The sequence below is a fragment of the Rousettus aegyptiacus genome, unplaced genomic scaffold (genome assembly GCF_014176215.1).
Source record: "Rousettus aegyptiacus isolate mRouAeg1 unplaced genomic scaffold, mRouAeg1.p scaffold_m13_p_12, whole genome shotgun sequence".
NCBI classification, from domain to species: Eukaryota; Metazoa; Chordata; class Mammalia; order Chiroptera; family Pteropodidae; genus Rousettus; species Rousettus aegyptiacus.
Window position 1 is genome coordinate 28,592,157 of NW_023416287.1, and position 27,464 is coordinate 28,619,620.

At 37.0% G+C, this 27,464-nt stretch overlaps 1 protein-coding gene and 1 pseudogene across 1 annotated transcript in view; both read left to right on the forward strand.

The window, feature by feature from the left end:
• Positions 1 to 27,464, forward strand: part of LOC107507102 (SLX4 interacting protein) — a 171,297-nt gene that overhangs the window by 132,967 nt on the left and 10,866 nt on the right. The window contains exons 6-7 of the mRNA XM_016138102.2: positions 12,757 to 12,834; positions 15,549 to 15,637. Coding sequence (XP_015993588.2) covers positions 12,757 to 12,834; positions 15,549 to 15,637 — 167 coding nt within the window. The remainder of the gene's footprint in view (positions 1 to 12,756; positions 12,835 to 15,548; positions 15,638 to 27,464) is intronic.
• On the forward strand, positions 16,903 to 17,025 carry LOC118610384 (annotated as a pseudogene).

Consider the following 27,464-nt stretch of genomic DNA (forward strand, 5'->3'; position numbering starts at 1 on the left):
CCTTAAGTTCCCATGCTGTCTTTTGCTTCTCATCTTTTCAGAGTTCCTAGAACAGGTGTTTTCCTTTTTGTGCCCTCTTTCTTATCCTTATTCATTCTTACCATAAAGCGACTTCAAAAATACTATCAGCTACCTCCTAATTGTCAACTCTTAATATTTTGTTATATCCTTTCATCAGCTAATGCTCTCTGGCATTTGATCTTGAAACTCTCCTTTCCTTGACTTCCAAGACTTCACTCACTTGGTTATCCCATTTCCTTTCCGACCACTCCTATGGGCTCCTCTTTCTCCTCTGACTCTCAAGTGTTGATTCTGTCCGAGTCCTCTTCACTTCTCACTTGACATGCTGCATCCTAGACCTTTTTGCTTTTGGCCAGAGTTGCTTCAGTATATATTTCTAGGCTTCACTTCTCTCGAAACTCCACATCTTATTTCTATTTGCTTCCCAGGCCTCTTCACCCCGATATCTTATAGGTCCTTCAGTCTAGAGCTTGATTCATTACCAGCTCTCTCACCCTCCCTGTTTTTTAGTCACCAAAGCTAGAAAAACCGTGATTGGAGTTCACTCTTTCTGCACGTGTTGGTAGTTGACCACCAAAGCTGTCTCTGCTTCTATCTCTGAAGTGTCTCTTAAATGCGTCCATTTTTCATTAGTCCTATGACTACCAGTGATCCTCACCTTCTCCTATTTGACTTGCAGGAGCTTCTACCATTTTCAAGTACTCTGTGCCATTTCAGAAATGCAGGCCCATGTGTTGCATATTCTGATTTTTCAAGAGAAGCTAAAATTCATATTTTCATGTAAACTTCCCCAGTCCTTGAGATGTTTGTAACTATGGTAATTTAGAAAAATTTGTACCACCATGTGTAACTTTGTAGGCCACAGGTTTATGATCTTTGATTTAATCATAAGATAAAAATATTGTGGGAAAATAATAATGTAAGTGATTTTTTTTCCTGGTGTAGGGAAAGCCTTTATATCAGAACATCAAAACAAAACATGCATTTGACTAAATAAAAGTGGAAAATACTTTGGAAAAACAAAAAAATACTATAAACAAAGTTATAAAATGTAAATGATAAGATAGGAAGAAAATCTTTTCAGATAAAAGTTTAATGCATTTATTATAAAATCATGCTTACAAAACAGTGAGACAAAAACTAAAAAAGCTCTGCACCCTAGTAGAAATGAACAAATAAATGTAGAAATACAAATAAATTATAAACATCTGAAATAAAATTTGTCCTTACTTGCAATAAAAAAAAAAAAATGAAAATAAAAAAAGCAAGGAGTTGTGACTGTTAACCTATATTCAATGTCAGTGAATATGGGGAAGTAGACATGACATTATATACTGTTGGTACAAATGTGAATTAAGGATTTTTTTTTTTTAATGGAGTGTGGCAATAGTGTACCAGTCAAGATTTAATCAGGATCCTGGCAAATTAGGAGAGAAGAGAACAGACTCAGCATAAGAAAATTCAAAGTTTCAGGAGAACAGTGAAAAAGGCATTGGAGGCAGGAATCAAAATGAAGAAGACTGACAACTTTCAAAAATTGGTGAAGGATATATTTTCTGGTTTAAGAAAGCCCAACAAGATCCCAGCAAGACGCGTTTTTTAAAGATCCTAGACACATTGTAGTAAACTCTAAAACACTGACGACTTAAAAGAGCTCTTAGAAGCTGCCAGTAGAAAAAAAAAAAAAAAAAATCGACTAACAGCAAAAATGGAAGCCAAAAATATTGGAATGATTTCTTCAAAGTGCTGAAGAAAAATAATTGTCAATCTAGAATTCCATATTCTGTGAAATTGTTTTTTCAAGATTGAAAGTAAAATAAAGGCATATTTAGACTAGAGAACTGAGAGAGTTTGATACTCACAAAACTTCGTTAAAGGACTTCCAAAGGATGTCCTCCAGGGAGCAAGACGTGTCCCCAGGAAAGAGGTCTGAGAGGCAGGCAGTTGTGAACAAAGAGTCTGATAACCATGTGGGTCAGCTAAACAACAAAAGTGAATGTTTGTAGGATTTATAAAAATCAAGGTAAAACTAAAATCCTGGAAAGTATAGGCAGATCTATAGTGGGTATAGGGCCATGTACTACTGGAGTTGAAGCATACCTAGGTCTTGATTCTTTTTGGAGGGAGGTAAAAATATAGAATACCTTTAGACTTGTCAAGTTAAATATGCATGTTAAAAATTAGAGTGTAAGCACTGCAAGAATAGAAAGAGATGATATAATTTCAAAGTGAAAGAGGGAGAATAGAATGAAAGAAAGAAAAACACATCAACCCAAAAGAAATAAAAAAGGTTTTAAAAAGAAAACAGAAAAAGTGAAATAAAATAAATAAAATAGCAACCCAAATTTATCAATAATCACAGTCAAATACTGTAAGACTAGGTTGTTAAAATTTTTATGTGCTATTTAAAAGAGTTATTTTTAAAACCTAAGACCTTAGAAAAATCAAAAGTAAAAGGAAGGAAAAAGGTATGCCAAAAATATACTACTAAAAAGCAAGCTGGAGCAGGTATATTAGTATCAAATCCAACACCTTTAAGGCAAAGAACATTACTAAAGACCACTTAATATTGATTGAAGGTTCAATTCATTGAATATATAATAATTCTAAAACTATAGATACAGTTTCTGAGAATATCATGCAAGATGGACAGTACAAAAAAGCTGATAAATTTACCCTCTTAACGGGAGATTTTAACCCACCATTCTCATTGATTAATTGATCAAGCAGATGAGAAGGATAGAGATTTGGTCAAAATAACAAGCTTAAACCAGTAGACATATTTTGAATACTGAACTAAGCCAGAGAATGCCCATTTTTATCAAACATACTGAGAACATTCTTGAAACTAGACCATATTAGATTGTTAGGCATGCCTCAAAAAATTTCAAAGAATATGATCATACAGACAGATCACTTTCTCTGACTACAATAAAATTAACTTAGAAATTAATAACAGAGAGGTACTTTTGGAAATTAAAAAGCATATTTGTGTGTGATATATGGGTCAAAAGAAAATCTTAATTGAAATCAGAAAATATTTAAAACTGAGTGATAATTACAAGACTAATTTCCTGAACTTGTAGGATATACCTACATGGGGTAATTTGTGACCTTATAAAGTTTATATTAGAAAAGAAGAAAGGCTGAAAATGAATGAGTTAAATAAGGATATAGCTTAAGAAGTTATATAAAGAAAAAATGAATAAACTTCAGGAAAATAGAGGAGGGAAATCAAAGAATTAAAGAAATTAATTATACAGAAAGTATATAGTGGACAGGATTTTTTAAGTAGCCAAAATTTAGTACCAGGTCTATAGTTTATCAGGTGAATTCCCCCAAAATTTAAGAACTAGATAATTCCAGTTTTTTATACTTAAATAAGAGTTAACACTTCCAACTTATTTTATGAGATGAGTATAACTTGACACTAAAATGAGATAAGGACAATAAAAGAAGAAAATTACAAGTCAATCTCACTCAAACATAAAAGTAAAAATCCTAAACTAAATATTAGCAGACCAAACTTGGCAATGTAGAAAAAGAATCATGACATCATGCGAAGCTGGTTCAGCATTAGAAAGCTTTTAGTAGTATCTCCAACATTAATAATGGAGAACAATGCATTTAATAATTTCACTAGATGCAGATAAAGCAGCCACCATTCATGATAAAAGAAATTCTTAGAAAATTAGGATCGTGTCTACAAAAATTACAGTATTGTTCTAAGTGGCGAAACATAAAAGTGTTCCTTTTATACTCGAGAGCACCGAAAAGATGTTTATTACAATATTCAACACTTATGGGAAATTCCAGCCCAAACAGTAAGAGGCAGGGGAAAATACAGCTGAAAAAAAATTGGAAATGAAGATAAGTGTCATTTTGGGGATAAATGATTATATATGTAGAAAAGTTTAAAGGAAGTATAAAGGCTAATTATTAGAATTAATAAGAGAGTTTAATAACTTTTTTTCAGCTGCAGGTCAACATAGAGAAGTCAATTGCAAAAGCAGCCAGTTGGAAAATGTAATTTTAAGGAGCTAATATGTACAATGGCAAAAATGAAAACTAGAATTACCTCATAATAAACATAATAAAGTATGCAAGAACTTTATGTAGAAAATTTGAAATTATTTGAAAGACATTTAAAAAGTTCTTAAAAATAGGAGATCCATGTTAAATGAATAGGAAGTCTCATTATCATAAAGATGTTGGATTTCTCCAAATCGATCTGTAGATTCAGTGCCTTTCTAATCAAACTCTCAACAGGGTTTGTTCATGCAACTTGACAAGCTAATACTAAAAGTGATATGAAAGCATAAGGGGCTAAGAATAATTCCAAATACTCCTGATGAAGGCAAGAAACAGTGCTGGGGATCAAGAGAGGAATTCACACTGTTTGATATTAAGATTTATTATCAATAAAGCTCAGAAATCAACCCAGTGCTTAATGACTGATAAGTCAATGGCATAAAATAGCTCAGGGAGGCCTATATGTGACAGAGCTGGCATTACAGATTAGTGGGGACCTTTGAGTGAATTTCCAATTGGTTATTTATTTGGGAAAGAATAAAAGTGGATTCCTAACTGATACTTGTCAATGCCCATAATATTGAGGATTTTTTTCATTAAGTTTATAAAGCACCATTTATGTACTCTATTTTGTAAAAAGAAATAATAATATATGTGGAATTATATGTCATTAAAAAGATCTGGAGGATATCAAAAAGTCAAGGTGACAAAGTTACTGTCTCTAGATGATGGGATTGTTGATGATTTAACTTTCTTTTTATATCTATTTGTTTTTTTTCTAGTATTTTTATATACATTGAGCATTGCATATATTACTTTTAATTAGGAAAAAATTTTTTCACTTTGAATTTCTTTCCTTAACTATTCTTGCTTGTTTGTTCTTATAGATTAATTTTAGGATTATTTTTGGAAATTTCCAAACTGCTTCCTCCCCTCTCAGAAAACATTTTCATGTGATTTTGATTGGAATTGTCTGGCACATAAGCACTCAGTACAAGTTTGTTAAATAAATAAATATGGGAACAATTCACATCTTTGTAACAGTTTGCCCTTCTAACCAAGAACATGATATGTCACTAAACCTTTTTAAGTCCTATTTTTATTAATGTAAGTTTTGTGATTTTTAAAAAATATATATAAATCTCACACATTCATACAATTTTTTTCTAAAATAGTATAATCTTTCTGTTCCCCCTGCATTAACTATATATCTTTAATGTCAAGTCTTAGAAGTATCAGAAAGATGATTTAAATATAGATAAATATGTCCTGTGTAGTGAGGGTAAGGACCTGGGCTTAAATGACTGGATTGAAACTGACTACCTATCTTCAAGCATTTGGTAGTAGCCAGTGTTCCTTTAGCTCTCTCTTCCTAAGACAGAGTACAAGAAAATGAACTTCAACTAAAGTGTGAGGAATTTAGATTATAGATTGCAAACTGGCAGTGAGAAGCTGAAGGGTCCCTCAAAAAAATTGCACAGCATATTTTTAAAATTTCAATATATTGCTAATTTAAAATTTGGAAGATTTCACATAAAAATCTAGATTTCTTAACTTTTCTGGAAAGACCAAAAATCTGGTACTCTATGCCCGAGTTTTCAGTGGCAGCTGATAGCTGGAGTTCAGGAGCCACCATCCCCTTTGAACTCAGGTGTGTGCTTTCTCCAATTTTCCACGGTCAGGAACCAGCCCTTTCCTGTTTCCTGTCTTGCAACTTAAGCATTATATTTGCATCATTAATTGAGACGGTAAAGAAAAAATTGAGTTGCACATGGATAGGTATGGCATCATCTCATTTGGCATTTCAGTATTGTTTTAAAAATATGGTTTAAATATAGCTCTGGCTCACTAGTGGGAAGTGGACCAGATGATTTCTCAAAGACCTTTCTTGTCCTCTGATTCAGTGATTCTGTTAGAATAGTCCAGTGGTTCATGAACACTTTCTCATTGTACATAGTTGGAGAATCTCAGAGTTGTAATGAACCTTCCCCTCCCCCTGCCCTTGCCCAGCAAGATAGGGAGGCCATGGGAGATTTGCTTCATCTAGCATTCCTTGTCTTAGGAATAGAAGATTTGAAAGCTGTTGCAGAGAGGTCTGCTTAAATAACTAGCAGTTCAAAAAAAAAGAAACCAACTACCTCATCTAGAAGGTTTATTAAAAATCTGTTATTTTTATGCATAGTTATTTAAAGGTGAGTAAAGAGTTTCGTAGAGACTTTGAGTTTTATAAGTACACAGTATTATATCATTCCTATCATTATGCATGGTCGGACAGAGTTATGATTGTGGGAACCATTGTTTTGAATATCATTTCATCTGTGCTTGCCTATGATCTAAACATGGCTTTCATATTTAATGTTAAGGAAATATTTTTACAAACAAAAAAAATGGGAAAACGGTATGGGAAAGAAATCTGAAGTGACAATTTCTGAATTTGTTTTATTCTAATTTTTGTCTTCCCTGAGAAACTTTCTCATTCTGTGTTAACAATCTGATGGATCCTATAGATAATAAAATTAATAGCATATGTGGCTAATGGTCAAATTACCTACAAAGTCAATTAGGAGACAGGTATTTTCTTTATGGAATGAGCAAACAAACAAAATAGAAACAGACTCATAGATACAACATTTTCATGGTTGCCAGTTGGGAAAGGGATTGGAAGTATGGGTAAATGTGGGAAGTGATTAAGAGGTACAGATTGGTAGTTACAAAATCGTTATAAGGATGTAAAGTATAGCATCGGGAGTATAGTTAATAATATTATAATAACTATGTATGTTGTCAGATGGGTACTAAATTTATTGGAGTGATCACTTCGTAAGTTATACAAATATCTAATCACTATGTTGTACACCCGAAACTAATATAATACTGTATGTCAACTGTAATCGAAAAATAAAAAAATTATTTTTTAAAAATATGTTTTCTTCTAAGTAAATTTGGCCTCAAGATATTATTTTGTTTACAGTTTTGTTTTGTTTTGTTTTTATCATGGAACTAACCAGTTTGCCCCATTTGTTTTGGCATCAAATAGACATAGCTTTATTGTGACTCAGAGTCCAGTACTGTCCTTATTTAAGGACATGAAATGGTATCTCAAGGGAACCTTTTTGGAGTCTCTGAATGTTTTCAGTAATAAGTGAAATTTTTTGCCCAGGACTAAATATTCCACTTAGCCACCCAAATTGTTTCCCAGTTGTGGTCTTAGACTGGGATCCTGTGTGTGTCTTCTTAAACTTACGACAGGACTCTTGTTTTTTGGTTCCCACAGAACAACCCCCTTCTCCAATGCCACCCAACACCAGCAATGGGGAAGGTCACACTTAGGCCTGTAATGTGTCAAAGGACCCCATCGAGGCTTTTCCAAAAGCCCTATTTCATGCTTAGTCTCTGTTTATGTTCTAAGCAATGGACTCAAACTCGTCATTTCTTTACCTTTGACCTCCTTAGAAGGACAGGTACAGCTTTCCAAATGGATGCTTTCCAAAAGTAATGGCTTATAACTTTGTTTTTCTGGAAGAAAATACCTTTAAAACACACATATTCCCTATCTTTTAAATACTTCATACGTTCCCGGTCTAGTATAGCATACAAGACACTGTCAGTATTCGGTAGATGTCAGCCCCTTCTGCCCTACCCTTTTGTTGAATCTCACCCAAGTCTTCAGGTGGAGAATGGGAGCTGACTCATGACCTCAGACTGGAAACAGCTACAAGTCTGAACTAGAACACAGTATGGCACTGCTTCTAGGTCAGCACGTAGTCATCTGATTGTCACCAGGTACCCTTTCTTAAAACAAGTATGAGACCCCTATCAACCTGCATAGGTTAGCTTACCTTTGCTAAAAATTTAAGTATCTGTAAATTTAAGATTTGATTTCTTTGAAATTATATTTAGGTCTAAATCTTCAAGTCATTTGGTTCCAGACTTTGAATTGTAATTATAGCTTCAGTTTGCACCTGCAGCGGGAAGCAGCAGTTAAAGAAGTCATCAAAATTAATAAATGACTGGCATTCGAAAAGAGCATGCGGGTTGAAAATTTGTATTTAGGCAACTGAAATTTAGAACATGTATATTCAAATCCCAAATGGGGGTCAGTTATCAAGAAAACCAGCCTGATCTCTTGAAAAGTCAGAGTTATTTAAAAAGAAAGAGGTAGGAGATTATTTTACATTGCAGAAGGTATAAGAAGTATAACCACATGCATTGCAGGATCTTGGTTCAGTCTTAGTTCAGGAGGGAAATCAGCAATATACATTTTGGGGACAGTGAGAAACTTGAATATGCACAAGTTATTTGAGCAATAATATCATGCTCAGTTGTGATCATAGTATTTTGGTGATGTAGGAGAAAATTCTTATTAGGGGGAATCCGTGCTTTCATATTTAAGAGTAAAGTATCATGATGTCTAATTTTCTTTAAATGGTTTATCAAATAGGTATATGAAATATGACAAAATATTAACCATTATTGTGCTTACATGGTGGGTTTTAGGGTTATTCATGGCACTATTTTTCTACTCTTCTGGATGTTTTAAATTTTTCATGATAGCGAGAAGTGATACTAATGAAGAAGTCATTTCAGGGTGAGAAGTACTGTAGGACATAACAGGTCTTCCTGAGCCTGCCTTGTGTTTGGGGAGAAGGCTTTGCTGGAGGAGAACCCTGCGGTGGTGGGCGGAGTCCACTGGGAAGTGGTGCTTACATGTCAAGACATCTGGATGGCTCAGCAGGCCACTGGGAGGCATTTTCCCAGGCTCTCCAAGAATGGCCTCATAATAGCCATGGGAGAGGGCTTTCCACTGTGGTGCACCATACCACACAGACTCCCCTCGGCAGCCTTGGGAAAGCTCAAGTCACCTTGGCCATGAGTCCCCTGGAAAACAAATGAAGCTGAATAGTTTTATAGTAAAATCTTCTGGATATTGGATATTTCGCTTTCAGTGTCTTGGGACTATGAAATAAAACAACCCAAGTAAATGACCACTCCCTTAAAAAGTATTACTCATTGGAGCATGGTATGACTTAAAACTAATCTACTGCCTTGCTAAGCCAGGATGGAATTTGTTCAGCTCATTTGATTTTTTTTTTTTTTTTTTTTTTGCTGTTGTTGTTTTTCCCTTTCTATTCATGAAGTTTCTGAGTTTCTAATAAAGCCATTTTGGACCAGTTTATTTTATACAGGATATGAAATAAAATAGTGACAGAACTCTGGTTTGTCCTTATAACATGAACCACCCTTTTTTCTCTCATAAATATTACTCAGAGAAATATTATTGGAGGTTAATGTTCTTTGGTGAACAACCAAGTGAGCCAGAAGAAAGTTAATGTGGTAACAGGTCATCATTTGGGGCTTTATTGTGTGTTGGGAGATTGTCTGTAGAAGGGTTGAGAGAGGCAGCTCTTTACAAGTTACAAAATGCAGAAGGCATAGAGACTGTAGACTTTTGGAGCTGCTTTGAGGCCGTGAGAGAAGATGGGCTCTTGCTAGTAATGGATGTCTCGTGACATCAGCAATGCAAAAATATAAATTATTTCTAGAAATACACATACCCGAAGACTCCTGGTGGAAAAATGCTTCTACTACAAAGCTGTCCTCTCCGTAACTCCAGTCTCTTCCTGTGTCTAGACAGTCTTTTCTGATTTAGGAGGTCCACAATAACTAGCAAGAAAACAGACGTACTTAAATGTGATTTACAAGTGCCTTGAAATCTCCCAATACCACTGTCAGCTAGGTTTCAAATGAGAAGGTTATTATCACTTTATTATTTCTATTCTGTTTCCCAGCTCCCAACCACCACCAGCCCCCTACTCTCCTACTGACTTAGATCAGTGCATTTAGAACACCAGTGTAGGAAGCTGGGATCTGATGCCCCTAGAAGGGAAAGCAAAGGGCCTCCTGAATTCTTTGCCAAGTTGCTATTTAGCTTTAGAGAGTAGTGGTGCTTTGCTTTAGCCCTGGATAAGTACAAAATCTCAGTGCCCTGCTGAACCCTGTCAAGTTGCTTTCGTTAAAGAGCAAAGCTAAGAATGTAGTCTTTATCACTGCCTATTATCTATGGATAAGTGAAATATATCTCACTAAGCATTTCAGTTCAGTTTATTTCATCACCAGTGATTTTTCTTTGTTTTATATAGAAATTAGTTTGCCATAAGAACTAACACAAGTACCTTTTGTGTTTAATCTCTCTTTAAGTTTCTCTTTAAACAAATTTTCTATAGCCAGTGGAATTTGGACTAAGCAGGTGCAAATCTTCTTTTATATGTTAAACTTGCCATTTTTCTAATAGGTGCCACCAGGTAGGGTTTTCCATTGAAACCGTAACAAGACATGAGTTTAGTAATGATTCCCTTTAACATAGTCCCATCTTAGGGGTGGAGAGTACAAGAGAAAAGATTTTAATAAACTCAGTTCTCCTAGTCATTCCAGTAATAAATCACCTAATTAGAATTTGCCTTATACTGCTTTATTTTTCTGTAGGGGAAGGTGTCGTATTGAGTCTTTATTGTTTAGCTGACCAAGTAGGATTTAGTTATCACTCGAGTGGTATCTCTAGATACCAGGCTTCCTGAACTCAGAGCTGTAGCTTTCACAGTCAACTTTAGATTTAGCCCCTTCCTAATAACAATATTTATTGCTGGAGATTTTGTACAGGGAAAATATTTTTGAAATTTTGAACGTGTCATATGAATCTTAATCAACGAGAGCTGAAGTGTTAAGTACGTTCTTCTAGCAAAGGCAGAATGACTTAGATATTGCATTTTTTTGTTGTTGTTATTCAGTCCTTTGGAAGACTCACATTATAGATCATTACTTTTAAAATCACTTTAAAAATTTTCTATGTGTGTTTGTGAAGCACGAATTATTAAGGACTCCTCGCTTGAAGTCCCCCTCCCCCCAGCAATAGGACAAATAAACAGATGTGGAAGACACTTCCACTCTCTCAGTGACCTAAGGAATGAAATATTTGTTTAAAAGCACTCAGAATAATGCCAACATTGTGCATATTTTGACATGTTAAGCAGAAGAAAGCCACATGACCAAAATGCAATCCGTTTCAAGTGTGCTAGGAAAAAATTCATCTCAGTAAATCTGGAGATTATCATATCATAGATGTCAGTGTTATTTTGCAATCTCTGTGACTAAAGCAATTGTACTGTCAGAGCCATAGTTTGTGTAGACAGAACTTCAAGTCTGTGATCACTGATGTTCTGTATCTTTTGACAAGAGTGTCAGAAGGATACTGAACGTGAAAGTGGAAACTTCTTTGTGTTCTTTATATATGAGTTATTTCATAACAATCGTAGTCATGAACTTTGGAGTCTGATGGTCTTGAAGACCACCTCTTGCAAATCCTGGCCCCTCCAATTTCATAGGTAAAATACTCTCTCTAAGGGTGTTTTAGAACTTGGGGACCCTCATCCCTCTTTGGCTGGCCTTTCACTTCTGGGTCTTTCACCAAGTGTTTGACTGTGTTAACAGGATCATTTTTACTTAATCTTTCAGGAAAGTCATCAACAAAGTAGTTTATACCTGGAGTGGGGCCGAAAGGGAAAGAAGGAGGGAGGGTGAAGGAAGGAAGTACTTTTTGTGAGTCACCTGAAATTCTGTTGCCCTCTGTAAGATGAATGGTAATGTCCCCATTGTCATAGATAAAATGTACTCCTTGGGACCAGGCTTCCTTAACATTATGTTTGTGAGATTTATTTCTGATAATGCCTGTAGTTGTAGCTCATTAATTTTTAGGGGTAGTGTAGTATCTCACTGTGTACCCCACCTTCTTTTTTAATAAAATAATTCTGTTGATGGATATTTACATGGGTTTCAGATTGGGACTATTAGGGAAAGCATTATTATGAATACTGTATATCCATGATTAAGTTCTGCTTTAGATATTGAAGCAGCTTTTGAAAGTGACTATAGCAATTTGTACTTCTGTCAGCAGGGTAAGAGAATTCCAGTTTGCCCACATTCTTGCTAACACTTGGTACTCTTGGTCTTTTTATTTAGGCCACTCTGGTAAATTGGAGAATCTCCTTCCTTCCTTCTGCCCTTCTTCCTTCCCTCCCTCCCACCCTCCCTTTCTCTCTTTTTTTCTCTTCTTCCCTCCCTCCAAGCAACCCTCTCTCTTTCTTACTCTCTATCACTCTCTTTCTCTCTGCCTGCCTGCCTTCCTTCCTTTCTTCCTTCCTTCCTTCCTTCCTTGAATCATGTCATTCCTTTTCTTCTCATTTTATATAATAGCTTTATTGTACTTAAGTTAAATAACTTATTTACAGGCAAAATACACATATCTTCAAGTAGATATTAAACAGTTCTTTTTGTGAGCTGCTAAGCAATGCCTATCAGAAGGTGGCCAACGTCTGTGTACCAGCTCAGCCTGAATTAATGATCCCACGTGAAGGGCTTGGTTTTCAAGCCTCTTTGTTGGACCTCCTTATTTAGTCCATTTTACGGATGAAGTGAAGGAGCCACTTCAGAAACTAGACACCATCCCAGATGCTATGGCCAGGCCTCCTGGAAGAGCCAAGATTGTAATATTCACCCCTTCCTCTCAAGCGAGGCCCTCTCTTGATTCTTTTACTGTTTTATTTGCGAAGTAATTATTGAATACCTACTGGATGGCAGGCCCTAGCTAGGCCCACAGGATTCACTGGCAAACAAGCTTATAACCTAATGATGTCCTCTTTTACTTTATAGGTTATGGCTTTCAAATCACAGCCTATTTCCTCAAGAGAGGGATTCGCCTTCGCTGCTTTGGGGGCTCACACAGTCCTGGTAAGAAACTGGTTTCTTCGGACGTCAGGCATTTTGCACAATTAGCTTGCCCTGGAGAGGGATGAGAATAAAGGAATAAAGGAAAAAAGAATAAACGAATGAAGATTGCTACCTAATTCATTGCCTTCATGAAACTGAAGTACTAAGTGAGAGTATTTCTGAACGTTTGTGATTTTTTTTAAATGCTCACTGTTTCTTGCTGCCTGAGAACAGTGAGCTGAATCAGATTATGCCGTACTTCCCTGTTGTATTGCAGCACTTTCATTGAACTTCCAGAGTGACTCCACAGGCAGTTAAAAGTTAAACTATGAATCATTTCATCATTGTCTATGTACACCGAGGCCCTGGGATACGGAGCAAGTGTGTGCACGAGAAAATGCTTTCCTAGCCCACAGCCGTCAGAGCCCTTCCTAGGTGTGTGATGAGGCCAGCTTCCCCCCTTATTTCCCCAGGTCAAGATGTCCACTGAGGAAATGATGTCAAACACGTCCAGCCAACAACAATAAAGTCAGATGCTCATGATTGTTCTCCAAGTTGATCTGAGCGCTGGAAAGAAAATGTAGCTCAACGTTCTTGGATGATTTTAGTATAGAAGTTATGAAACGGGGACTTTAAAAATTAACTGTATGGAGGTTTGCTCTTAGAATCTTCACAATTTTCTTCATTTCCTTAACTTTAAGTGTCACTTGAATATATTACTCTTTTAATGGGGGCTTTCCACTTTATTCAATTATTAGCAAAACAAGCCAGTTATTGTTATATCTATTAAAATGAAGCCTAGCTACCCTTTGTGGTAGAGGTTTCAGGTTGTTGCCTAAACCTTTACATTATTGAAATATTAAAGTGATACAAATCTCAATTATGACCTAAGCAAATAAAAGGGGTACAGAAGTTGATTTCTGTTTCTATAATACAGTGTTCAGAATCTGCCGTTCTAGCATTCTTATTTTTCAGAGGAAGAAATGGAAGAACAAAACAAAGGGATTATTTGATAGACTGGATTAACTTTGAGTTCTAGTTCTGATCCACTAATAATTGATAGAACTGATAATTTTGAATTTTAATTCTTATCTACCAACAAGTTGTTTTTCAATGTTGTGATATATTTTGGGGGGGAGGGGGGAAGGATGGCAAATAAGGAATTCTGTGACTCATTTCTCCTTCCATAAAGTGGGAAGAAGACAACTTACCACTTGTTTCAATAAGATTTTTTAAGAATTAATGAATAATTATTAACTGCTTTGATAATTTTGGTTTTCTGGCTTTTCAAAGTCTATTCATGGTCACCTCGTCAGATGCAACATCCATGAGGGGTCAAAATTTAAACACACCCACAAGTGGGGATTTCTACATGAATGATAGGTTAGGTCCAAGTCATGGAGAGCTTTGAATATTTGTGTAGTATGTCTTGGGCACTGAGGAGCCACGATAGGATTTTTAGCATGGTAAGAAGAGCTGCTGTTTACAACTGTTAACTTGCTTGCACTTAGTAGAATAAATTAGAATAGGCAGGAGTTACCCACCAAGGAGACGGCAGTGGTCCAGGTAAAAGGTATGGAGAGAGCTCTTACTGGAACATCAACACATTAAGCCTTTGGTATAATTTAACCTAGTCAGTGGTACAAGGTGTCAACTATGTTTGCACTGTGTTCTGAGTGTATCAGATTGCGATATGCTACTCCTTCAGTCAGTGCCCTCATGTCATTCATTGTTGGAAATTTGCGATATGTAGAATTATCTAATTTGTAATATCTATCTTTTAAAAAATATTCACATCTAAGAAGGAAGTTTTCTTTTAGAAAAAATGGCTTTATTTCTGTTATAAGTATGATACTTGTGTTTTATAAAAATATTCAAGCAATACAACCTAGTTTAAAGAAGGGAGAAGACCCTCCTCACCCACCTAGAAAATACACTGTTAGCATCAGCTAAACATCATTCCCGAGATAGGGTGGGTGGATGGATAGGTGGACAAATGATCGGATGGGAGAAGTAGAGATACAGATGGTATTTATCATGTTGTTTTCCTTTCATTGAAAGTTAAGGGGTTCAGTTCTGTGATTCATTCAGCCTTTCCCACCCTGAAGTCAGTGGTTTTGCTTTAAGAAGTTGTAATAGATTACTGTGACTGTTGTGTAGTTATATCATCTTTACTATTGCATATTTAATCACTTCCTTAATAATTTGCATTGGTTCCTAATTAATGAAACTTCTGTTTCATAGCTTGATTCAGATTGAGAGTTCGCCTTCCATTTCAGGTGACTTCTCTAAGACCAGTTGACCAAGGATATGATAGGCAAACTAATAAGAACATTGACAAGTTACATTTTCAGATTTTATCTAATATTATTATTCTTCCTGTGTAAGTCTGCACATTCATTAGAAAATGTTAATCCTGTTTCCCAAATATGAGTTCTGAACAGAAAACAGCAAACCGACACAGAGGGAGTGCTACAAAGGCCCTGCCTAGGGGTTTCATGTGATATAATGATCCAGGGGCTCAGGTGGACCAATTTGCAGCCTTCTCAGCTCTCCCTAGAGCTTTGTGCTTGCCCCACCCTATTGAGGGCAAACACTGAAAGGAGCGAAGGGGAGGGGAGAGGAGACATCTGTCTCATGCATACATGCTTATTGCTGTAGCTTAAAAATCTGGGACCAAGCCTTTCTGTGTTCTTTGGGTTTTTCAGTGACTTGATTTTCTTCATTTTGTATAGAACTCCGTGTATTCCCTGACAGATTTGTGGTCTGTGTAAGTCAGCTTGTATTCAATCGTGATCTTTTGGCAAAGAAGAATGAAGAATTGGTATGTATGAAAAAAATCTATAAACAAATCTGCTTAAATATTGAGTTATTGTAAAAAATAGAAAAAAAAATGTCTGTTATCATTTAGCTGTTGAGCACTTAATACATGTCTTAAGGAACCAAAAGTGTCCTACCTATTTTGATAATATTAATCAAGTGATGTAGAGTTTTTTTTAAGACCCCTTGAAAATTTAGTTTGATCAGCAGTATCTTTTCCATATCAATTTTAAATGAGAAAGCAACATTTTACAAAAACTGCGATGACGTTTATGATAGTATTTAAATGGAATAAAGTGAAGTCTTTAAATGAAAAGAAGCAAAATCCACATATTTCCACTGGAAGCTTTCATTGGGGTCAGTGGCTTTTGAATTTTATTCCATGGTGAATCACTGACATTTTCATGAGAACCAGTACTTTTCCCTAGCGTGGTATTTCTTAGCTGATAGGGTTCATTTTCTTTGTCTCTTTTCTCATGCTAAGTCTTACGCTCCTGTTTCATTGGAGTTCTCCATTCAGACAGATACAGAAGACTTGCTCCTAATGTTGCAGACTTGCAGCTTTTTCTTTAAACTTTACCATATGTACTGGAGAGGGTCTCCCTGACAGTGAGTGTGTGTGTTGTCTTGCTGCAGTCACAGTCCCATCTGTCTGAACTTACCTCTGTACAAACTTTTTTCATATATTTGACTTAAAACTTTAACAAAGGGACAGTGGGGAATCTAGCAGACACCAAACCTGGACATGACGTATGACATGATTATGCTTCTAAAATAACTTACAGGCATATTAGATTCCCCCTTATGTTTATTTTTTAATCCATTTGAAATTTGGCCACAGAGTATAAAACCAGCTTCTTATCTCATCTTAAATAAATACATAGGAAGAGTGTTTTGGAGGTAGTAAGGGTGAACGGAGACCCAGGAAAAGTAAAGAGCTAAGAATTCACATTTAAATCTAGGTGCCTAACCCCATCAGAAAAGCCAGTGTGACTCTTCTTTCTTTGTCTATCAATAATTCAGTATATACATTAAATTCAATAAAGCATTAAAAGCATTAAAAGTTTATTCTTTGAACTATTTCTAGGATATTGAGTTATATTAGTAAATTAATAAATACTAAACTAGTAATGCTGTTGGCAAACAGCTATAATATAAAACAAATATAACATAACAGAACATAATGTAATATAACATAACATAGTATACTAGCTTAACTGATTCTCAGAGCAATAAAGAAATTGATCTGTGATTTTAAGAAAACAACTGGTCTACGGCCATGCTACCTTGAACAAGCCCGATCCCGTCTTATCTCGGAAGCTAAGCAAGGTCGGGCCTGGTTAGTAAGTACTTGAATGGGAGACCGCTTAGGAAGACCGGGTGCTGTAGGCGTAAAAATTTAAAAATAAGAGATTGTAAACTGACAAAAATCCTTGCAATCTGTGAGGTCAAGCAACGGTTGCCTTGCCTAAAAAAAGAGAAAACGACTGTACTAAAAAGTGTTATTGTTTTCATATGGACTACAGAAGAAATTCAATCGTGTATGATATGTAATGTTAATACTTAATATCTGTCATGAGCAAGGAAAATGGCTACCAAAGTAACACCCTTGAATGCATTTGTGTGTTTCCACAATGCCGGGCTTATCGAGTGGAAACTCAGGTAAACTAATCAGGTACCCACGCAGGTTAACACATAACACACAGAGAGGGGAAATACAGATTCTTATGCTACAGAGAGAAAGGTTGAAAGTCCTTAGCATCTCCAAAGCGAGCTGCGTTGACTGGCAGGCTGGTTTCACATCAGTCCCAAACCAGCAGCTATGATGAGCAGAAGGTCAGAGTCTTCAGCTCTCAGCATACCTGTCCATGATGCTCTTGGGTCAGGCTTGAGTATCATCTGTGTGAGGTGTTCAGCTTATATGGTCCCTGCAAGATGGGATCCTTATGCTTATCTGCTCCTGCACTTGAGGCTTATCAACAACACTCATGTCTGACATTTCTGTGGTTTTGGGTATTCTAGTCACATCCGTAGGGTGTCCCTATGATGTGCCAGTTGACGTCACTGTCATGGCTCCCATGGAATCTATTTCATAAAGTCCAAAAAGTCCTCATTTCTTTATGCTCGATATAGTATCTTAAATTATTAAGGGTGAATTAACACATCTCAATGCTAATGAAATTATCCTCCTTAGGGACACTGGCATTTATACAGATGTAAGTTTTCTATAGCTGCTGTCATACAAATCCTGTAATCTGAAGGACTTCTTAAATGTTAAGAATTTTCATTCTGGAAAGTTGACTAGTCTGAGCCTTTTACATGAGCCAGTTCAGTTTTCTTATCTCCAAAATGTTCTGACATCCAGTGATAATACTGTCAGTTAGCCAAGTTAGCTTATAAGAGAAATGCCATTTACATCATGAGGATCTTTCACTGTCTTGAGTGATTATCTTCAGATGTGGTCAGTCTCTGTCTCTTCAGCTGCCCCTTTTCCCCGCCTCTGACTATCTCATCACATGTACACTTTCCCAGCCACATGCACACAAAAGTCAACTAAAGCCTGATGCCACTAAACGGCTCCATCCCTGGGCACAGGCCATGTGCTCCCCTTCTGCTTGGCCAGCTCACCTGTCCACCTCCACTCCTCACTGGCCTTCAGTCTATCACTTCCTCAAGCTTGTTGTCCTTAGAAACAATAAAATATTCAGGTCTAGCAAAGAGCCTTCTCGCCCACAAATGGCCCATCAAGCCAACAGCAAAGCAGTCAGTTCTAACACCACAATTGTCTTGGAGCTTTATCCTCATTGATATTTGATCCTTGCAAAGCCCTCCTGTCTTAGCTATTTATGGATCAATAAGCAACCCTTCCCTCCCAGAATTGCCTTCTACCCCAGAGAAGGCATTCTTACTCCGTCATAGACTTTAAATGCCCAAAGCCATGATGTCCGGCTCTCATGTGAGTATTCCTTAACTTTCTTATTCCTTAGGGCTTCGAATTCTTTTATGGATTTACATTGATGTTTGCCAAAGGGCAGGATCCATCTCATCATTTGCTCTTGGTAGTTATTCTCCAGGACCACCTGAATGGATAAAGGGAATTGGTTTCCCAAATAGCAGTATTGGAGATACTTATTTGGCAATAACCAAGTTATTTTTCTGTAACTTTTTTCTTAACTCTTTTCTTAGCCACCAAAGTGACAAAGGAGTGATCCAGTACCTGAGCAACAGCCTGGGCATGTTACTTGTGCTGTAACCTTGAGTAGCAAATTCCTTTTTCTTCATCTCTTTCTTTTTTCTTTTTTGGATCCTCAGTGTCTAAATGACAGTTGGTCAGGAAATCCAGGAGTGCCTATTTAGAACTGCTCTGCTAGGAGATTTTTTCAGCCTGTACACAAGGAAGCCAGCTGCACTTAGCTCTCCAGTTTTTAAAGAGGTGGCTGCACAAAAGACCGCTGTTCCAGATCGAGCAGTACAAAGGGAGTAACCCCGTCCCTCCCCCCCACCCCCATCCTTTCCTCCCCCCCCGCCCCCTCCCCCCCTGACCCCCACCTAGGAGGTCTGTCACCTTGCCCTCCACTGAGGGGCATTGGTGCAGGGAGACGCTCCATGTTGCCATAGCTCTGCACCGAGTGCCCATGTGCCAGGGATGTGGGAATTGTGATGTGTACTTTGGGAAGTAAGGGCATTATTATGAGATGAGTCATTGTATTTTTCTTACTATAGTTTCTCATAAGAAATCTAGAAGCCCTTGTAGCCTCAGTTTTTTGGAGCATGGAGTCATTTTGAGAGTTTTTACCTTTAGCCTTTTTTCTCTCTTCTTTTCCCTTAGAAATATGAAGAACATAAAATAATTTTTATTATTAAACTCAGCTATACTTCATTCCAATAATATTCTCTTTCATACTTCATTCCAATAATATTCTCTTTCATATTTACAAACCCAAATCCCTGTGTAGAAACTGTGAAGCCCAAGAGGCTTTGGAAAATTCAAATTTTTAAATTATTTTTATTATTTCTTTTTAAAGTAAACAATAATTAAAGCAATAACTTTATTGTGTAAATAACTACAGAACTCTTTATGTATCTAGGGCATTTTAGAGTTAGCATAAAACTACTGTCTCATAGAGAATTGCTTACAGCCACTTTGTCTAATCTCTGGATATCCTTACCCTCACTGTCATCTTTTAGCATAATTTGGTGAGTTCTAACTCTGTGCCAAGAGCCCTGGTAGGCACTGGGGAAACTAAGAAAAATAAGATAGTGCTCTTTCCCTCAAGGAACTTATGGTCTGCCAGATCAAGGATACTCGCGGCTTCCTAGTGACCTAAAAATGTAATTCAAATAGAGCCTCCTTTTTTCTTAAAGATGTATTCATTCTGCACTTTCATGGTTCATTTGGATCCTCATTACCTTTCAGGAGCAAAGTCCAAAATTCTAAGTTACTTTCATTTAAACCTAAGCCATAACAATCTGTGATTCTTTTGGAAATTAAAAAATGAGACTTAGTACTAGTGCTGCCTGTTAAGTGGATATATACATTAAGATGTTTGGGCTTTTGGCCTCACCCTCACATGCGTTGTGACCAAGCAGTGGAAGCAGCCATCAGGATTCTGCAGACGTGCCCCAGCCATGCAGCACTGGGCCCTCGCTGTTAGCATCACGTCTGTGGGATTACCGGCGCGTCCTGACAAGAGACTAAATATTTAAGCACTGAATTAAACACTTCTCTTAAGTCAAACTACTGTTTAACGTTAAAGAATTCTCCTTCCAGTTTATGAGTATAAAATTGAAAATGAGGCTAAAGAAGTAATAAACTACCCTAGCATGGGTTATTTTTAGCATGGCTGTCATGTTTCTCAGCTGTATGTAATTGAACCTCTTTGGGCCTTAGCCTTCCTCTCAGTCAAGGGGGGAGGATATCAAATTATCTCAAAAATCCTTCCTCACACTGAATTCCTATTAGAGGAAGCAGATGAAAATGTAGCTAAATAAAAACTATAAAATAATTTTGTGCAAAAGAGAACTTAAAGATTTAAAAACTGTGATTTAAAAAAATTCAGGATAGAATTGTATGTTATCTTAGGAAAGAGAAGTAGAAATTATAAGGAAACATTTTAGTCCTTGAGGTTTTAGAATAGAAGAAATAAACTACTTAACAATTTGACTATGCAGTAACTTCTGTACTCTAATAATAGAATTATTTAACTTTCATAAGGGAACTTTATGCATAAGTATAAATCAGATCATTCAAGAAAAGAACTCCTTTTTGTATCAACAAAACTAAATAGCGAATGATTTTTCCAGTTTTTTCATGCTGTATCGTAGACTTTTTATTTGCATGGAAGCCATAAAAAGAGATTTTTTTGTAGCAGTAGAAAAATTTCCTTGAGTGGAAAGAAGTCATTTCCATATATCACACTTCCCACAGTATTCTGAACTTAGTTTTATTACTTAATAACTGCTTATCAAAATCATACATGTTCATTGTACAAAAAAGTTTAGAATCCAAGTAAATACAAAGAAAGTAAAAAATTCCCACAACTCCCAATGCAAAGATAGCCTCTGATAATAATCTACTCTGTACTCCTCCATACTTCATTCTTGATAACTGAGGTCGGTGTGTATTTAATTTAACTAAGACCTCATTGATTTTTGAATTCTATGTGTTGGTTTTCTTATTGGCATTTTTGTATTTCACAAACTCCTTACTGTATAAAAATGTCTTACATAGTAAAGAAAGTAACTTTTAGTGAGTTTATCATTTATAATTTTCAATTTTCCTTTGTATGACATTGCTGTGCAGTAGGTATCTATGTCCTCAGTTTTATGTTTTCGATAATGATTTCTGGCTTAAATGATTTGGTGTTATGTTTTTCAAAATTGGATAAATATTTACTAGTATTTTCTTCTGATATTTTTATGAAATTTAGTTTGCAATGTGAGGTCCTTTTTATTCCATATATTGACCAATATTGTGCTAATAACAATTTTTAGGTTCAACAGAATAAACGTGCTCAGTCTGCCTGTATTAATGGGGCATCACTGTTGGGGCGCATACAATAAGGAGGCTTCTCTAAGACGAGGCTCTGATTTTGCCCCCATAGCGGGGCAAACTGATGCCCACCATCTTGCCTGCTGTCTCTCTGTCTCTGTGCTAACTGCTCTTCCCTTTTTGCAGTCAGCTGTGGTCAGTGCTCAGTGTCAGAACACAGGGTCAGTAAATAGTTAAGCAACAGATTAAGGCCACACCCTCAAAGGCCTATGTATGAGCTGTTTTCCTTGGATATGGATGGGAACTATAGTATCCACCACCTGCCCTTATGTGGACTTGCAGGTGGGTGACCTAATGAAAATGCTAGTGGCAGGATAAAATTGTTCTTGGTTGGTTTAATTTATCTACAATGGTTTTTCTAGACTATGACGGAGATGATAAGAAAAAATTTTTCTCAGATAAAATCTCTTTTTTAAAGATTAACTGTCCTTAGCTTATATGTTACAGTAACCTAAGGTTTTCTTCTCCTTTCTTGATAATAAAATTCTCTTAAATGATTAGCCAGCAGTATTTCTAAATGATGTGGTTCATGTCTTCCCCTCCAGTCCTTTAAAGGAACCTGCCCTTAGCTGTGTTATAATAAGACAGGATACGTAAGTTCGAATAGGTGTGTCTGGACTCACTAATCCTTTGCACTTTTCTTACCGTAAAGCATCTTTACTTATGCAGAAACTTACAGTCTCCCTTTGATAACCACTTAGATGATGGATTCATTTAGGAAAACCATGACAGAGAATAAAACAAGTAGAAAAGGGATCAGACTTCAAATTTAAAAACCTACTTTGACCACTGCCTCTCCCTTTACTCACTCGAGGACCATAGACAAGTCATTTGGCTTCTCAGAACATCAGCCCCTGACTTGTTAAGCAGAGATAAAAGTGATTCCTGGCATATAAGCTTTCTCGTTTTCCTAAGAAGCAAGTGAGATAATGAATATTAAAATGTCTTGTAAACTCTAACGTGCTTATACAATATTGATGATTATTATCACCATTTCCATTTCCCCGGAAGAGGAGTTAATTTAAATGCCATTAATGCCAAATCAGCAGATTGCTATTCATCTTACCCTCCTTGCTAGAAATGAGAAAAATACCTGATCATATCCATCTGTACATAATATTTTTCCAAGAGGCTCAGCACCTTCATTTTTAATTTGTCTCCACTTGCCAGCCCAGATTCATTTTGCAGTTATAAAAACTAAAGTAGCGAAATGTTAAGTAATAAACCGTCATTTAGCCAGCAATTCAGTAATAGAAAAAGAGATACAATAAGAGCATAAACTTGTGACCTTCAGTGGAGGCTCTGTTAACCAGCATCCAGAAGAGAAGAAAAATCTGCAGAGACCACCCAGCTAAAATTCCTTTCATTTTCAGTAACTGCCTGTAGACTCACACTGAGATATGGCTTTGGTGGGTGACCCACCAAAGGTACCTTCTCTAAGGTACCTAGAAGTTTAGAGACAGCAGACTCCCCAGGCCCAAATTTCTAAAAGCGCACACGGTTGTCAAAATACCCTCAGTGAAAACTGAGTTTGACATGCAACTGGATTATGTCGGAAAGTTTGTTAGTAAACCGATGGTTTCAAATTCAGTACTTATTTTCCCAAAGAAACAGTCTCATCAATGCAGTAAGATTCCCAGATAAGTCTACAGAAGCTGTTTCCATCATAACATTGAAGTTTTGGAAAGAAGGGGTCTATGTTCAAGGGAAATTGGAAGAGCTATTTCTTCTGCATCCCTGGGCTGATGGCCAAGTCTAAATACAATTTTGAAATAAGACAGACATCTGTGATGTCTTCTCTTTGGCTCTTATGCCTCTTTCCCACTGGGGACCAGGGCCACAATGGGCCCTTTTCTGGCCAGCCCTACTACCTGTGTGGCTGGACTACATACTTATCCACCTCTCTCCTCTCCCATCCTGACCAGGCCCATATGCTGAGCCATAGAAGGTGTTAGGGAAATGATTATCACCCTGACTGAAGAGCTGGGAACCTTCCTGTGGGTGTTGGCATTTTTCAATCACAGCCTTCATGAAGGAAGTTGTTTTTTAATAAGGAGACCCCCAAAGGTGGGCTAGCTCTGCCTAGGTAATTCCTATAAAGTTTTTCTCTTTTTCAAAGATATTTTTCTTCTACATTTAAACCTGGTATTATTAACCTATGATTCATGAATTCCCTGAAAAAAAAAAAGTTATGTATATTTTTATGTGTTTCTAGTCAAATAACTTTCGTTCAGTTCTCAGTGGTCAGTGAGCTTCCCTATCTTTAAGAGCTGGACCCAAACCTACAAATTTTTTAAAACATCCATATTTTGTCACACTTGTATGACACAAGAGACCCAACTAAGAGACCTAAGGTTATTCAGGATTTATTTTTAGGTTCTTGAGGGTAGGTGAACATAAACTGGAAAATCCCTGTGAAATGGGTACTTCCTACAAAATAACTTCCTTGATTTTTTTCACCGACTTTATTTTCAGGTTAAAATTCTTTGCAACTATTTATTTGTACTTCCCTAGATCTACACAAGACAGTTTCATAGTCATCAATTCAGAAGAAAAGAAAACTTTTAACATATAATTAAAGAAAAAACACTAGCGTGTCCGATAACCCGAGCAGCAGCATCATCAGCAAGGCTGCACTCTCTGCTTTTTCTTAGAGACCCATCCTTTCGGAGAAGGCAGAGAAATGGAGTGATCCAAAGAGGACTCAGCCAGACAAACCAAGCGAAGTGAAAGGCTTGCCCCTCACTGTGGGAATTGGGCCAATGACTTAGCCTCATAGGGCATCAGTTTCCTCCTCTTTGAAATGGGGAAGGTCATGTCTGTCTCATGGGTATCTCATGAAGACTCATTTACTGGTGCCAGTTTCTATACTAAGTGCTTTGTCTGTGTTGTCTCAGTACAAATCATTAACATCTTTAGAGAAAACAACTTCAGGCCAAAGTGGAATTCATGGAATACTACTTTTCTTTTCCTTTATTTCTTTTAGCTTCAGTTCCTTTGAATCGATATACATATATATTTCTGTACTTCTTTTAATTGTTCATTACTACTCTATCTCACTTGTTTTGCCATTTCCAATTCATTAACTTATTAATTATCTAATAATTTAAGAAAATATTAGAAGTGAAATTTGGGAGAGAGAGTCCTCTTCCTCATTTTAAGATCTATGGTTTCTGCATGGTCACGTTGCAATATGGTCGAAGATTGCGGTCGCTGCCATATTGTTCTACTTGGGCTGCTTTTCTGTAAGTAACTCAACCTTTTGTAGCAGGTCACATTTCAGAATACTGATGCTCCTGAAAATCATTAGGCATCACACTAACCTTCAAGAATAACTTTCTCTTTACCTTATTATAAAATCATAAAGAATTGAAAGTAGTTCTAGCTCTACATTTTAATAATATTGTTGGCCCCCAAATGAGACGATAATATATTACTTTTGCTCAGCTCTTATTGTTTGCATAAGACCTTTATTGTTTGCAGAGGGCTGTTGTATACAATAACTCATTCAGTGTAACAAACCTGAGAAGAGATTGTATCAGTCTTGAACCTTTTAGTTTTCAAGAGACAGGAAGGCCAACTCAAAATGACCTAGCAGAAAAAAAAAAAAAAAGAAGGTTGTTAGCTCATGTGCCTGAAAAGTCCAGGATTCAGGTATGGCTTGATCAGAGGCACAAAGAATGTCATCAAGACCATCTTTTGGTTCTGCCTTTTACTGTATTGGCTTCATTCTCAGTCTATAAGTGGTTGTTCCCAGGTCTATGGGGAAAGAGAGCAGGTCTCTTCCCAGGCCATCTATATCTCATGCTTCTCTTTGAGGCTCATGAATTCTGTACTTGGATTGGCTTGGACTGGGTCACAGGCCCACTTCTTAAGTCAGGCATGGAGACAAGCCTCTTGAAAAGTACAGGCATTTAGGTGGATAGTGGGGACATGGTTCCCCAGAAGAAAATCTGACTGTTATTTCCAGAAAATGAGTGAACGTCCACTACCAAGGTATTACTACCATCCCTTTTTTATAGATGAAAGGACTGATGTTTAGAGCAGATAAATGGCTTGTCTAGATCTCACCAGGAGGCAGTAACCGCAAGGGAGTTAGACCCAAGGACCCAAAGATGACTCAGCATCCTGTACGCTTTCTATAACTCCATCTCTCCCTAACCATGATGGCAACTGACCCACAAGGTACAGTGGAGAGAACACTGCTCAGAGAGCCAGGCCCTCTCAACTCAGTTCTGCCCCTAGCTAACTGTGGAGGCTTAGACACTTAGTTTCTTGGGTCTCATTTTTCTCATTCCGTCAAATAGGGACCATACCTGTCTGCCAAATACTCATTAAGACTTTGATGAAATGTGGGGGAAAGGACTTTAATCCTATAAGTTCTCTACAAATGCAAGGTGTCTTTTGCCTTCTTAAAACCTCATATGGTTTGTGTAGTCATGAAGGATTTTTTTTTTTATAATAATATCAAAAAACATGCTTGGTGCTTTCCAGTTTCAAAAATGTGGTTCATACACCTTGCTGCATTTTAATTTCTCAAACTATCCTGAAAGGTAGATGAGAAACCAACCATTGGGGTGTTGAGAAACTGGTTCTGACACAAGGAACCAAGGAATGCCAGACCTTTTCCTCCATGCCCCTCACCTCTGCACACCACCTCTCAATCCCCGAGTGTTAACCTGATTTGATCAACTCTGTGTATGTCATGCTCAGCAGAAATGATCATGAGAAAGTCAAAAACAATAACATTTAGAATGTGACCCATGACTACATTCAAATATTCTACCATGAATTACCTACTTTTAAAATATTATGGTTGCATTATTATTTACTTGAGAGTGAACAAAACAGAATTAGAAGAAACTCATGTACATAACCATGAGAAAATAGGTCCAGCTATCAGAAGATAAGGACAGAGAATACCACAGTCGTTACTATATTAAGTACTACTGTGAGAAATATCTTACTAGCATTAAAGACCTTTTTCCCTCTCTTCTCCCAGTCTTGCCTTCATATCAGGCAGGATGTTCTGCAATCGTGGAAACAAGAATTTGGTGGGATAGCTCCTGTCACACCCCTCCAGCCATGGTTGTGAGGAGTGAACTGTGGTTATGGTACATACATAGGGCTCTGGAAGTGACCATCGGCCTGATACCATGGCCCCTCTTAATTCCAACTTAGACCGATAATGATGTCTCAGCGCCTGCAGCCAGGCGGCTGAAAGCAGGCAGCAGTATTTTCCCAGCAGACACCACGTTTGTCAGGTGAGTAGTGGCATTTGCCATCCATGCTGTTAGTCATGCTGAATCAGGCCCCTGGAGTGTGGTAAGAACAATATCACCTGCCTCACCAAACTGTTTTGAAGGTGACATTGGTGAGTACATGAAACAGTGCCTGACACTCAGTCAGAGATTGGCACATGGTGGCTGATCACATCTGTCCAAATATGCCTGTTCCAGAGTCATCACTGACTCACCTTCCATTAACTACTTCACTCAATCCAGCTACCATCCCACTTCTCTGTTCCCCTTTACTGCAAACTCTTCAGAAGTGTTATCTAGAGCTGTGGTGGGCAACACTGTAGCCACTGGCCACATTTGGCTATGGGGCATTCAAAATGTGGTGAGGCAGAAATGATATGAAATACACACCAGATTTCAAATATTTAGTATAAAAATATAAAATATCTCCATATTTTTACATTGATCACATATTGTAATGATAACATTTAATATATTGCGTTAAATAATACATAACATTGAAATTTAATTTCACCAGT